Source organism: Conger conger, chromosome 4, assembly GCF_963514075.1.
Source record: "Conger conger chromosome 4, fConCon1.1, whole genome shotgun sequence".
Taxonomy (NCBI): domain Eukaryota; kingdom Metazoa; phylum Chordata; class Actinopteri; order Anguilliformes; family Congridae; genus Conger; species Conger conger.
The window spans coordinates 8,940,927-8,953,528 of NC_083763.1; the positions used below are offsets into that span (position 1 = coordinate 8,940,927).

General features: G+C 45.3%; 2 protein-coding genes across 2 annotated transcripts in view; one reads left to right on the plus strand and one right to left on the minus strand.

Moving 5' to 3' along the window:
* The first annotated feature begins 1,008 nt into the window (after positions 1-1,008).
* LOC133126004 (kelch-like protein 23) lies at positions 1,009-4,979 on the plus strand. Its single transcript, XM_061237788.1, has 3 exons — positions 1,009-1,999; positions 2,546-2,957; positions 3,685-4,979. Exons 1-3 carry the CDS (start codon positions 1,009-1,011, stop codon positions 3,986-3,988), a joined length of 1,707 nt encoding a protein of 568 aa, XP_061093772.1. The 3' UTR covers positions 3,989-4,979.
* Positions 4,493-12,602, minus strand: part of cers4a (ceramide synthase 4a) — a 13,217-nt gene continuing 5,107 nt past the window's right edge. Inside the window, exons 3-10 of the mRNA XM_061238742.1 lie at positions 12,115-12,233; positions 11,893-11,950; positions 11,572-11,622; positions 10,133-10,225; positions 8,964-9,092; positions 7,730-7,836; positions 7,323-7,479; positions 4,493-6,688 (exon numbers count right to left, since the gene is read on the minus strand). Coding sequence (XP_061094726.1) covers positions 6,470-6,688; positions 7,323-7,479; positions 7,730-7,836; positions 8,964-9,092; positions 10,133-10,225; positions 11,572-11,622; positions 11,893-11,950; positions 12,115-12,233 — 933 coding nt within the window. The 3' untranslated portion in view covers positions 4,493-6,469. The remainder of the gene's footprint in view (positions 6,689-7,322; positions 7,480-7,729; positions 7,837-8,963; positions 9,093-10,132; positions 10,226-11,571; positions 11,623-11,892; positions 11,951-12,114; positions 12,234-12,602) is intronic.

The window sequence follows — 12,602 nt, forward strand, 5'->3', positions numbered from 1 at the left end:
TTAAAGCATGTTACTCAAGCCCTGAAAGCCAATTAATGCAGCTACTATAAAGTTTTTTTGTAGTTTAAATTAAGTACAATGCAGTTCTTAAAAGTACTGCACCAAACTCCAAAATATTCTATAACAGTAATAATTACAATCATTAAATTGTTTGTCTGCAGTTATTTATTCTAGGGGTGTAGACAACTGGAAATGTTGTCTTTGACTTGGCATGTCATGTAAATGAAACTTGATCTGCCAAGTTTCACGTGTGTACAAATTGCGGTTAACAAGGTGTTTCAAAGTTGTGCTTATTTTTCTGAATTCAGCACATCAATCTGTTATCAGTCTTACATTACATTCTTGGCATTTGGTAGATGCTCTTACGCAGAGCGATGTACAGTTGATTAGACTAAGCAGGAGACAATCCTCCCCTGGAGCAATGCAGGGTTAAGGGCCTTGCTGAAGGGCCCAATGACTGTGCGGATCTTATTGTGGCTACACCAGCATTAGAACCGCCAACCTTGCGTGTCCCAGTCCTTTACCTTAACCACTACGCTACAAGCCAGCCCACATTAATAGCCTTTGGCAGACACTCTTATCCAGAGCAATGTACAATAAAGTGCATACCCATAACCAGGGATATGTGCAGTCTTCACAGGGAGTGGCTCATATGCTGGTAATTTAAGGGCACCAGTGGAAAAGAATTATAGATGTGAGCTATTGGCATCCATTCAAGCAGAATAGCCCCAACTTATTCCCTGTAGCAAAGTTACTAAAGGTGGAAAAGACATCCACTGATATTCAAAGGCCTAAGAGCACGAGCCTATTTTGTGCACTGCTGCTTTTGTGAGCGGTAGAGCAGGCAAGTGGGGGCTTGGTGTAGGGGGTATATTTAGATGTTTATAAAAACCAAGTGGGCTTCCCTGTTAGTGACCGTGAAACAGAGGCCAGGGGATATAAATATCTCTGAGCAGGGGGAGTTTTTAGTCAGTGGGAGGAGGGGAAAAGGGGGTGGATACAGTAACCATGGCCTGCAGAAAGTCAGAGCAGGAGGTCTGTGATCTAAACACCGCAACGTCCTCGAACTTGCTTGCTGAGGACTTGGACTCTGCCCACGAACACCCCTGCCTAACGTCTCAGGAGCTGGAGAGGGAGATGGTGCCGGACACGGTGCTTCAGGTCGACGCGGAGAGCTTCTTTGTGAACCGACAACGGCTGGCTGGCCTGAGCCCTTACTTCCGGGCCCTGTTCTACGGGGGAGGCCGGGAGAGCACCAAGAGCCACGTCGAGATGAAGGGGGTTCGCCTGGAGCAGTTCCGCGTCTTGATGGAATACGCCCGGAGCTCCAGTTTGGCCCTGGACAGGGAGAACGTACTGGGGATCCTGGAGACGGCGGACTACCTCCAGCTGGAGAAGGCGAGGTCGCTGTGCTGCAAGTTCCTGGAGAGGGAGCTCCACCTGAGCAACTGCCTGGGAATGATGGCCTACGCCTGGCAGCTGGGCTGCCTGGACCTCTACGCCGTGGCTCGGGAGGTGGCTCTCACCCACCTGCCCGCTCTGGCCTGCGAGGAGGACTTCATGCTCCTGCCCAAGGAGAGCGTGGCCGACCTGCTGTCGAGCGACGACCTGTTCCTGCCGCGGGAGGACTTCGCGTTCGAGGTTGTCCTGCGCTGGGCGGCTTTCGACCCCAGTCGCGAGGAGGACTTCCTAGAGCTGGCCGGCCTGGTGCGGCTCGAGTGCCTCAGCCTGTCGTACATCGGCGAACTGCTGACCAGCGTCAAGGGCTCTGACCCCCGTGCTAAGCTCATCTGCAAACTGGACGCCAACCCTCCGGCCAGTTGGGCTGAACGACGACCCGTGCCTCGGACGAGGGCCCGAGAGTCTCTCTACATGCTTGGCGGGCCCCATGACCACGACGAGCAGATGCTGTACCAGTTCCATCCCCGTTGTGGGATGTGGTGTTCCTGCGCACCTCTCAAAAGGAAGAATCTCACGCAATATGCTGTGGCAGCAGTAGGTAATGATCCTCTTTTCAGCATGAAGGACTCTCAAAGCCTCAGACTAAAACTAATATCTAATCCATTCCACTGATTTTACTAATTAGCAGCTCAACATCTCTTGCTGTTGAATGGGGTGTGTTTTGTTAGGGTTGGAATGAAAACCTTCAGGATGGCAGATTTCTAGGAATAGGCTTGTGCAGCCTGGCCTATTCTTACTTTGAACAGTTACATCTGATGCGTGCATTCATAAAATGAATGGAAGGCCTGTAGTGTAGTGGTTAAGGTAAATGACTGGGGGAGCCGCAAGGTCGGTGGTTCGATTCCCAGTGTAGCCACAATAAGATCCGCACAGCCAAGGCCCTTAACCCTGCACTGCTCCAGGGGAGGATTGTCTCCTGCTTAGTCTAATTAACTGCATGTCGCTCTGGATAAGGGCGTCTGCCAAATGCCAATAATGTAATGTAATGTAATGCTCAAGTGAGCCTTGTTAAATAGATACAAATTAGTGACTTTCCTTTTGTCTGAAATGGCAGCCCTTCCTCACGCTGCTTCGTCTTCCCCAGGGGAAATTGTGGTCGTGACGGGGGGCTACTTCCTGGACGAGGTGGTGTGGTACAGCGTGGACTGGGTGCGGGTGTTCCAGACCGCGCGCGGCGCCTGGCTGGACGGGCCCGCCATGCAGAAGTCCCGGCACAGCCACTGCTCGGTGGGGCTGGGGTGCGAGCTGTTCGTCCTGGGGGGGAGCACGGACGAGGGGCCCGTGGCGGACGTGGAGAGGCTGACCGTGGGGGCAGAGGGCTGGGTGACCGTCAGCCCCATGGTCCGAGCGGTGGAGAGAGCGGCAGCGGTGGCCATGGGCTCCTGTATCTACGTGGCCTGTGGCCTGGATGAAAACGGGGAGGTCTACGGTGGCATCCAGAGGTACCAGGTGGAGACGGACCAGTGGGACATAGTCTCCTACTCCCCACTCCCACGGTACGGAATTCATATGCTCAACTGTCTTGGTCACTGGGCGCAATGTAAGCTCACCTTTAGCAAATATCGAGATAAATGCATGTATAGCCAATAGAAGGTACCAACTGTAAATTCTGATTTCGAGAGGAATCTTTTTACATAGAGAACTGAATTTGTGGAGAAGTTTGCCAGGTCATGTGATGGAGAAGATATCATTGGATTATTGAAGTCTAGACTTGATAGTGCTGGATACTCTGCTATATAGGTAAACAACAAGCCTAGATGAACATTTCTGATTAGTCGAGTATAAAGAGCATTGAGTCACTCTGCTTCTCACTGTCCAGCTTGCTTAGCGTGCTCATGCAGTGTATGGTGTGTTCATTTAATTAGACAACCGGGAGTCCCCAAGACAAAATGGCATGCTGCACTTTCTGGAGTTGTTTTCCGTGACCTGTAGAGTTTAATAAATCAGCCCCGGCGATCTGTTCATGCAGTGTAAGCCCTAAGCTAGGCAGAGGAAACGTGAGGCGACAGAGTGACCAGACTAGTTTTGCAGAGCAGCTAATGTTAGTCTTTGGGTCTGGAACCCTCTTTTTGTTCCTCCTGGAAAATGTAAACACTGGGGGTGCGTCCCAATACACTCGTGTCCTTCCAAATGGGAGGAGACAAGTGAAGGAAATGAGGACGTATGTTTTAGAGTATTGGGACACACCCTGAAACTGTTCTTGATGGTTTATCTTGACCATAGGTATGACCTCCTCGCCACCAAGCTCAACGGCGCCCTCTATCTCTTCGGAGGTCAGGCGCTGCGATTAGACGTGACGACGGACGAGTGGACGGTACTAGAAGAAGAGAGCCTGGAGAGGAAGTTCTTCACGGGCTGCACCACCGCTAACGGCCAAGTCTACCTGCTGGGGGCACGTAAGGGCAACAAGACAATCCCCAACATGGTGCTCCTGGACCCTTATACTGACACCTGTTTGGAAATGGACGACAACATCCCGTGTCCTGTCCCAATACGAGGCTGCGTCACCGTCAGGGTCACTTCCTGACCTCCAGCCAATGGGACTCGTGGGATCATGGGCCGGAAGGCTTGCCGGACCAGTGCGCACAAAAACATCACCTTCATATGTGCCATTTTTGTTTCTGTGATTGACAGCCGTACCCTGGTGTAAAATCCAGCTATGACCAGCTTGAAATGACCAGCTACCACCTGTTTCAAAACATAACTTGTGCTGGTCGAACCATGTCTAAATTGGTCAACCAGCTACCAGCAGTTTCAAAACCTAGCTTGAGCTGTTTTTTCAGCAGGGTAATCAAATCTTCCTCCTCTCTGGTTATCCAGGTATACCTTAGGTGGAAGAGGGAAGCTGTACACTGCATGTTTGCATAGTATACAATTTAGTTCAATTTTGATAACCTAATCAGCACTTTAACACAAGCACGATACACAAAAGTGGTTGATATATGTTATTAATGTGTGTGATCTGTTTTATGCACAAAAGTCTCTGGATGTACCAATACTCGCTGTACCATCATAAACACAAGACAATGTGTCAATTTAGCCAAAATGTATTTATTAATATTACACAGGTCACAGAGAGAAAACACTTCTGTGATGTGCTTTTTACATTCTTTTAAAATTTAAATTCTAGAACAATATAGACTAATCTCATCTTAGTGTCTGGGTCATTGTTATAGCAGACTTACAATAATTGTACAATAATTGCCGTGAGGGATGAGGTTTCATATTTAAACTGTTTTAAAACACCTGTTGGTCACAGAGATCAAATGTAACAGATCTAGTTTAAAAACAAAAAACAGCCAAATCCAATAAACTGATTTCAATAGAAAAATGGACAGTGGAAAAGCATGGTAGGTGTTATATATCAATAAGCATAAACTGAATAAAAGTAGTAACTATATGAGAAAATCACAACCTTGGAGGTCACTCAAGTCTCAATTGTGTATACCTGTATGTAACACATCTGAATGACATTCACATTCTCTATTTTTTTGTATTGTGAATTGCTGAAAAACAAAATATACAGTATAAAATAATTACATGTCAGTATCTTTCTTTGCTTTTACTTTTTGGCTTATACTGATTTATCATAGTCAAAGCACAATGCACATTTGATTCAGAACAAAAGGATTTCTACAATGTAAGCAAAGAAATAAAAAGCAGTATCAAATATTTTCTTTAGAAAAATGGTGCAAACATGGCAGTCGACATAAAATAGGCAGCTACATTTAATAGCAAATTCATATAAATAATATATCCTCATAGCAGTGTCCCAAAAAAAACAGTCTGAGAAGAATTCTCCTGGTAACTATCTCCTGTCACAAATTGCCTTGTATTTATGCAAACCAGCAAGTCATTTTTATCTCATCCATATCATACAGCAAAAGCCTATTCTAGCCCTTAACCCATATGTTTAGTTGTATTTGCCCTGTCTATTTTAAACACGCATAAACTGGAAGATCAAAGCTTACTGGAATGGATTCAGGTGAGAAGTATACATTATAAGCAAATTAACAACAAAGTGTAAATAAATAATAATGGCAATAGTAATTGTCCATACTTTATCCTCTTTTTGAAAGGTAGTGGCTCAAATTACTGAGCAGCATTTACCTGCCAAGTTGCAGCTCCCCATACCCCTCACTAGGGGGAGCTCTGATATTACATTGTCACTGCCCTGACAGCACAGGCAAATCGGTGAAAAGTGCAATAGGCACATTTCAAAACCTTAATAATGGCTTAGTACACCAAACTCAGTCACCCAGTTCAGCTTATGTGATTATGTAAAATACATACAGTTCAGTAGTCAGTGGTTCGATCCCTGGTGTAGCCACGATAAGATCCACACAGCTGCTGGGCTCCAGGGCTGTCTCCTGCTTAGTCTAATCAACTGTAAGTCTCTTTGGATAAAAGCATCAGCTAAACGACATGTAATGTTGTCATGACACTATTCCAAGAACTATGTCAAGTGAATCATTTTCCAATTATTGATAATGTACACCTGCGTGTTCTAAACTGAACCATAAAAACTAAAAAAAAATCAAGGTCATCTTTGTAGTGAAGTTATTAAAGGAAACCCCTTATGAATTGCTTTGTGCCACTTCTATGGATCCGGTGCAAGGCAGATTCGTTGATTCTGTAGATCACAGTAAATGAAATGCCACATAAAGGCAGAAACACAGATTCCACTCCCTAATCTGTTTGCTGCGCTATGTCATTCAGCATGTTAACACACAGTATACCATTTTTGGTGATTCTCCATATAAAACAAACTGCAGACCAAAACAGGTGAAGCTTGGGACAAACAAATATGCCACATTGTTAAGAGGCCAATAAGCATAATCATATACAGAAGGCCAAATAAAATCATGATTAAAAGTTACTATTTTTTGAAACAGTGAACCATCCAGTGGACCATCTCATATAAGTTAAAAGAGCCATACAAGTGCTTAGTATGTAATATTCAGACAGTAATGGGGAAGCATATATTTTATAGTCTGGGAGAGTAATACTATCTGGCTTTAGGAAATCTGCTACTTGCACTGTTCCTCTGTTTGGTTAGGTTTTTGAGGACACAGTTGTCAGCCAGTGCTGTGAATTTGGAATTAAGAGCATCTTTTCTTTGGTCCCAGCTAGACTCTTCTCTGTCGTCATCTTCGTCACCCATCTCCTGGTCCTCGTCCTCCTCCTCAACCTCGCTCTCCTCATCACTGCGTTCATCGCGCTCCACCTACGGGACGAAAAACGCTTTCACACCGGTTCTGTGCTTGGAGCATTACATTACATTACATTACATTATTGGCATTTGGCAGACGCTCTTATCCAGAGCGACGTACAGTTGATTAGACTAAGCAGGAGACAATCCTCCCCTGGAGCAATGCAGGGTTAAGGGCCTTGCTCAAGGGCCCAACAGCTGTGCGGATGTTATTGTGGCTACACTGGGATTAGAACCACCGACCTTGTGTCTCCCAGTCATTTACCTTAACCACTATGCTACAGGCTGCCCAGCAGAGCACTATTTACTGCGGTTCTTGATCGTTCTTCTCAAGATTCAATTAAATTCTATTCAATTCATTTTTTGTATAGTGCTTTTTACAGAGAACTTTCACGAAGCTTATTCTGTGACACGGTCCTTCACCGAATCAACGTTCCCGTGGCTCATGGACAGGACAACATGTAGCCTAGTGGCATGGGGCTCAGGGAGGCAGAAGGTTGGTGGTTCAGGCCCCAGTGTAGCTACGATAAGATCCGTGCACACCACATTGCTCCAGGGGGGGATTGTCCCCTGCTCGGTCTAAACAACTGTTAAGTTGGACAAAAGCGTCGGCTACATCACCGTAACGCAATGGATAGACCGTGATCACCTTGCCCTTGAAGACGAATTTGTAGATCATGCGGATGATCAGCCACGCCCAGAAGATGTGGAGAGCCTGCAGGACCAGCAGAAGGCCGTTGAAGAAGTAGTAGCCAAAGAAGGGGTCGAACGAATCCCGGAACGAGAAAAGGGTTGAGTGGATGACTCTAAAGACCAGAGGAAAAGAAACCACACCATGAAACAATGAAGCACTATATGACCCAAAGACTATAAAGATGTTCATCACATCAACTATTCACCACGCAGGTTTTCGTGAGGATGTTTACATGCGATATACCTCTGATGGCAACAGATGATAGCGTTAGCATCAGGCTATCTGGCGTTAAAATCATATCTGTGCGGTAACACTTCCTCATTCATTGTTCCACCGGGGCCTTTTTAAAGCAAGCATCTCACTTGAATGGAAATACCACCAGCCGCGTGACCAGGAAGACGGCAGCGAAGGCGACAAACAAGGTATCACAGGTCTTCCTCCAGCCGGCATAGTTGACCATCTTGGCAGACTGTGGAGAAGGCAACACATGCAGAATGACTGTGCAAATTTCAAGAAGACAGGGGAAAGAGAAGACACAGGGCCTGTATTCCCAAGCATTTCAAATGAGCACACTGCTGAACCCCAGCAAGATAGCAGCTTCCCTACCTCCAGATAAGCCATTTAAAATACCATTCAGAGCTGGTTGAAGTTGGTTTTAAGATGTGTTTTTGACACTTTTAGCTGGTCGTAGCTGGTCTGCGGCTTGTCAAAACCAGTGTCCAGCTGGGCAAAGCTGGTCAAAGCTGGTTAAGATAGTCGAGTAAGCAGGTGGTTAACTGGTGGACAGACAGGCTGACTGTATGAGTTGGTCAGCTGGTAAATGTATTTTCCATAATTATAAATAATTCCGTCCACCATTTTGTGGCAATGTACCCGATGTGCCCATTTTATGAAACCTGATTGATAAAAGACCGTACACAATGTGGGCCAGTGTCTTGGGAGGGAGTTGATTTGTGTATTGTGTTGAATGCACCAGCACGAACTGTCAACACAGCCTGTCTACCGGCCAACATCTCCCACCTCTTATAAGCAAGCTTTGTTTACACAAGTGTGAGCAGAGGCCAGAGCATCAGCGAGTCAAAAGACAAGTCATGCATATTTCATCCACCCACGGGTGAGAGAGACGATCACTTGAGATAACATCAGTGAAACATTATACGATTACAGGCAATGTTTTCCTGGTTCACCTTCCCTTGAGAAAAGACACTTATAAATAATTTGTAATACCTTAACTTAATTTAATTTAAATGAAATTACGAACGAGCGGATTTTGATACAGAAAGCAATAAACGAATTGTCTTGTGCTGGCACTAATGAGCCCAGCTACAATAACTGAAAACCTGGGATCCACATGACCCATCATGGTTTTCCTTCCAAATACAACTAAGAATGTAATTATCAATTTGCCAAAATATACACATGGTTGCTTTTTCCAACCTGCTATTGGGAAACCTATTGAATTTATGTTACTATTGGATCGCTAACGTGATTTCCTGTTAGCTTTTTTGCTAAGTGGCTCAAACTCACAAAACATTACTGGCCGTATCCAAGTGTGAAACCCTGATCCTGTCGGATAAAGTTCAGGCAGGCTCGTACCTCCATCAGGAAATCCGAGGAGTCGTGAACAAGCATCACAAGGGTTCCGACGCGCACGTAGTTGCCGCAGTAAGATAATCCAATCAGGAAAATGGTGGCAATGTGGTGAATGATCTGCTCTTTAAAATCCTGGAGACAAACAAAATAAAAATAATAAAAAAGATATTACATTGTGTGAATAAAATATTGATCTACAGGAGCTGTGAATGATGAGGTAATAAGGAAAACCTGCAGGTGTATTAAAATTGCATTACCCTGATGCTTTTTAATACACATTTTAATGGCAATGTGAATCTCAATGGTGACCCATTTATAAGAAAAAAGGGCACAGTATACTTTTTTTTTTTCTCCCTTTAAAACAAACTGCATGTCATAAAACATGACACCTGGAACAAAACACTCACTGAAAACCAATATCCCATGTTGTTTAGAGGCAACCAACACCTTTAAAGTGAAAATGTTCACGAGCACTTCAAAACATGCCATTTGAATCAGTGAATGGACCTCCTTCATAGAAGCCACATAAAGCCATAGGAAGCCATTCCAGAGTGTGGCTAGAACTGATCAGCAGGGTTGCAGGCTCAGGGATTAGCTGAGGCACAGCGTAGGATCACGCGAAGGATCACGCGCCGTCAGGAGATTTTCAGTTTTTTTTCCATGAGCCATGATATTAGTTTTTTGCTGTGGACGCCGCACAGTGGAATTATGGGAGGTGCAGTCTCCTCAGGGACCCAGGTGTGAAAGGTAATGGAGGGTTTCTCATTACCAAGCCTCCCCTCTGGATTCAGAGGCCACTTACTGCACAGACTAACAATAAGTTACAACTAATGACCACAGCCAAACCGAAGCTCTGAAAACAGCTTGTACTGCACTTATTGTCAATAAAAAAAACTTAACTGCTTAGTCTAGTCTAATGAACTGTAAGTGGCTTCGGCTAAAAGCGTCACCTAGATAACAAATCGTTTATTATTGTTATTTGATGTACACATGGGAGCTGCAGGGAGCTGTGGAAAGGAAGCTCAAAACAGCTCAGAACAGATAAAACACATTTTTCCTTTGACCTGGGTGTGGGTGTGGACAAATTTAGCCGGGCTGTGACGGTAAAACTATGGACAGGCAGGATATCCCTCGGTGTGGAGGGTAGCTTGGCGCAGATGAATGAGACTTACTTTCCGCTTGACGTCCACAGAAATGCACAGCAGCAGTGACCAGTAGAAGCCAAGCTCCGCAGCGTAATACCAGTACTGAGCCCGGGAAATAGCCTGCAGAGACCAGGAGAGACAAATGGACTGCATTTTCATTGCGCCTTTATCCAAAGCGCTGTACAATTGATGCTTCTTATTCACCCATTCACACACTCACACACCAACGGCGAATGGCTGCCATGCAAGGCACCGGCCAACCGGCTCGTCAGGAGCAATTGGGGGTTAGGTGCTCAGGGACACTTCGACACACCCAGGATTGAACCGGCAACCCTCCCGACTCCTGATCCAATGTCGCCCCAGGTAAACAAACATGTATAACAGGTGTTTCCCCATCTACCATCTATGCTGAAGCAGTTAAATCATAGGAGTAGCACGGGTGCTCCGGTCCCACTGGATACACAGGCTTCCTGTGACAACAAACTAACTCGACGAGGGGTACACCAGGGATCACACCTTTCAGAATTAGGAGATGTGTTCCGACATAAGCACACGGTGATCTCTGGAAAACAAGTGTGAAATCTCACCGGGCATAGCCTAGCTTTAAGCACAAAGCATCTCCAACTATGTCTCAAGTTGCTATTTTGAATTACCTTTTGAATCTCATTTGTTTATTGTACTTATTATTACTACTTGTTTTCCTTTCAAATTGTTTTTGTATTTATGTGCACATTTGGCACACTTGTAAAAGAGGGCAGTGTGTCTCTGAGTTTAAATGAAGGAAAATGCAAAAACAGTTACAGTGCAGTGAGAGCTCCAGCTTCACGACCGGGCGCCGAGGAAATCTGTGGTTCGGCTCACGGCTGACATCTCCATCTCCAGACGAGAAATCTACACCTCGCAGAACTCAGAAACGCTTGTGGAAAACAATCGAAGGATGTTTGCCAAGCCGTTCAGTCACATGAATTCCTCATCCCTTTGGATTGAAAGGGGGAAATCGCTAAATCTAACAAAAGAAATGTCAACAGCTTTAGGACTTTTGCCCAAAAGAAATCTGACGGAGAATGTTTTGAAATATTTGCTGCCTCTCCTGTTTTCTGTTATTTGAGGTCATGTGAATAAACACCAGACTTTTTACATAACACTACAAAGGTCTTCGAGACAGTGGGTAAAACAATACATCCATAAGGTGTCAAGTGTTCACCCCATTAGTTCTGGTTATTCACCCCTGCTGAAAAAAGCTCAAGCTAGGTTTTTGAAATAGCTGGGTGACTAGCTCTATACTCAACATGGTTTGATCAGCTCCATACTCAACATGGTTTGACCAGCTCCATACTCAACATGGTTTGACCAGCTCCATACTCAACATGGTTTGACCAGCTCCATACTCAACATGGTTTCACCAACTTCATATTCAACATGGTTTCACCAGTTCAAGGGACCCGAAGCCAGGAATGCGTACTCACTTGGTGGGGATATCCGGTCCAACACTCCTTTGAATCCCAAAACCAGGGTTTCTATGAAGCAGATGAAGAAGGTCAAAGGTCACACAGGACTTTGCATTTGGAGAGACTTCAAATGCCAGAAACGCAGTCAACATTAACAGTAACTGAACCATCAAGTACCCGTAATTACTAACATGTAACATCCTGTTCTAGATGTCATATTCAAGATATTCAGGGATTCTTGATTACTAATGTGTGAATGCATTTAAAAGCACGAGGTTCAACCGCAGACCACAACCCCATTTGTAAATGGCTAACCGAAAGTCAGTTTCAAATACTCACATCAATCAGAGATGCAAGACCAGCCAAGAAAGCAACAAGGTAGAAGACAAACCTCCAGCTGCAAAAAAGAAGAAGAATATGGTCTTGAGGTATGCGTCCCACTTCAAATGATTTGATGAAACTGACTACAATTGAGGGCAATTTTCATGTCAGAGGACCTCCCTTTTCACAGTGTGTCATCAACTTAAGTGAGCGCACAGAAAACGCCAGAAGCTAACTCACCACGCCTCGCAGAACTTCTTGGTGTTGTGGGGCCTGTCCTGGTTTCTGCGGCGACAGAACCACGTCTCGGTCCGTCTGTGAGTGAAGCCGCACTGCTGGGCCAAGGTTACCATCTCACTCTAAACGCAGAAGAAGGTGGCAGTGTTAATACTCACCTTCACAGCCTCCCTGAAAGTGTTCTCCTTCCGCACACTCCCAAAGCTGAATACATACGTATAGCCAGTTTCCATACTAGCTTTCACACGCTCCCAAAGCTCAAGACAAAGGCCCATTTCTACACATAGATAGTCCAAACATCCGACTATTGACAACCAAGCAAGGCATCTGGCCAAAGGCAGGGAATGGGTGGAGGAATCAAGATTGTGGGTCTTCGGTCTGCGTTGGAGGAAGGCTAACAATTCTGCAGTCATGATCATGATGATAATAATAATTTAACTGACGCTTTTCTCTCATGTGGGAGATAATGCGGGGTTAAGGGCCTTCAAGAG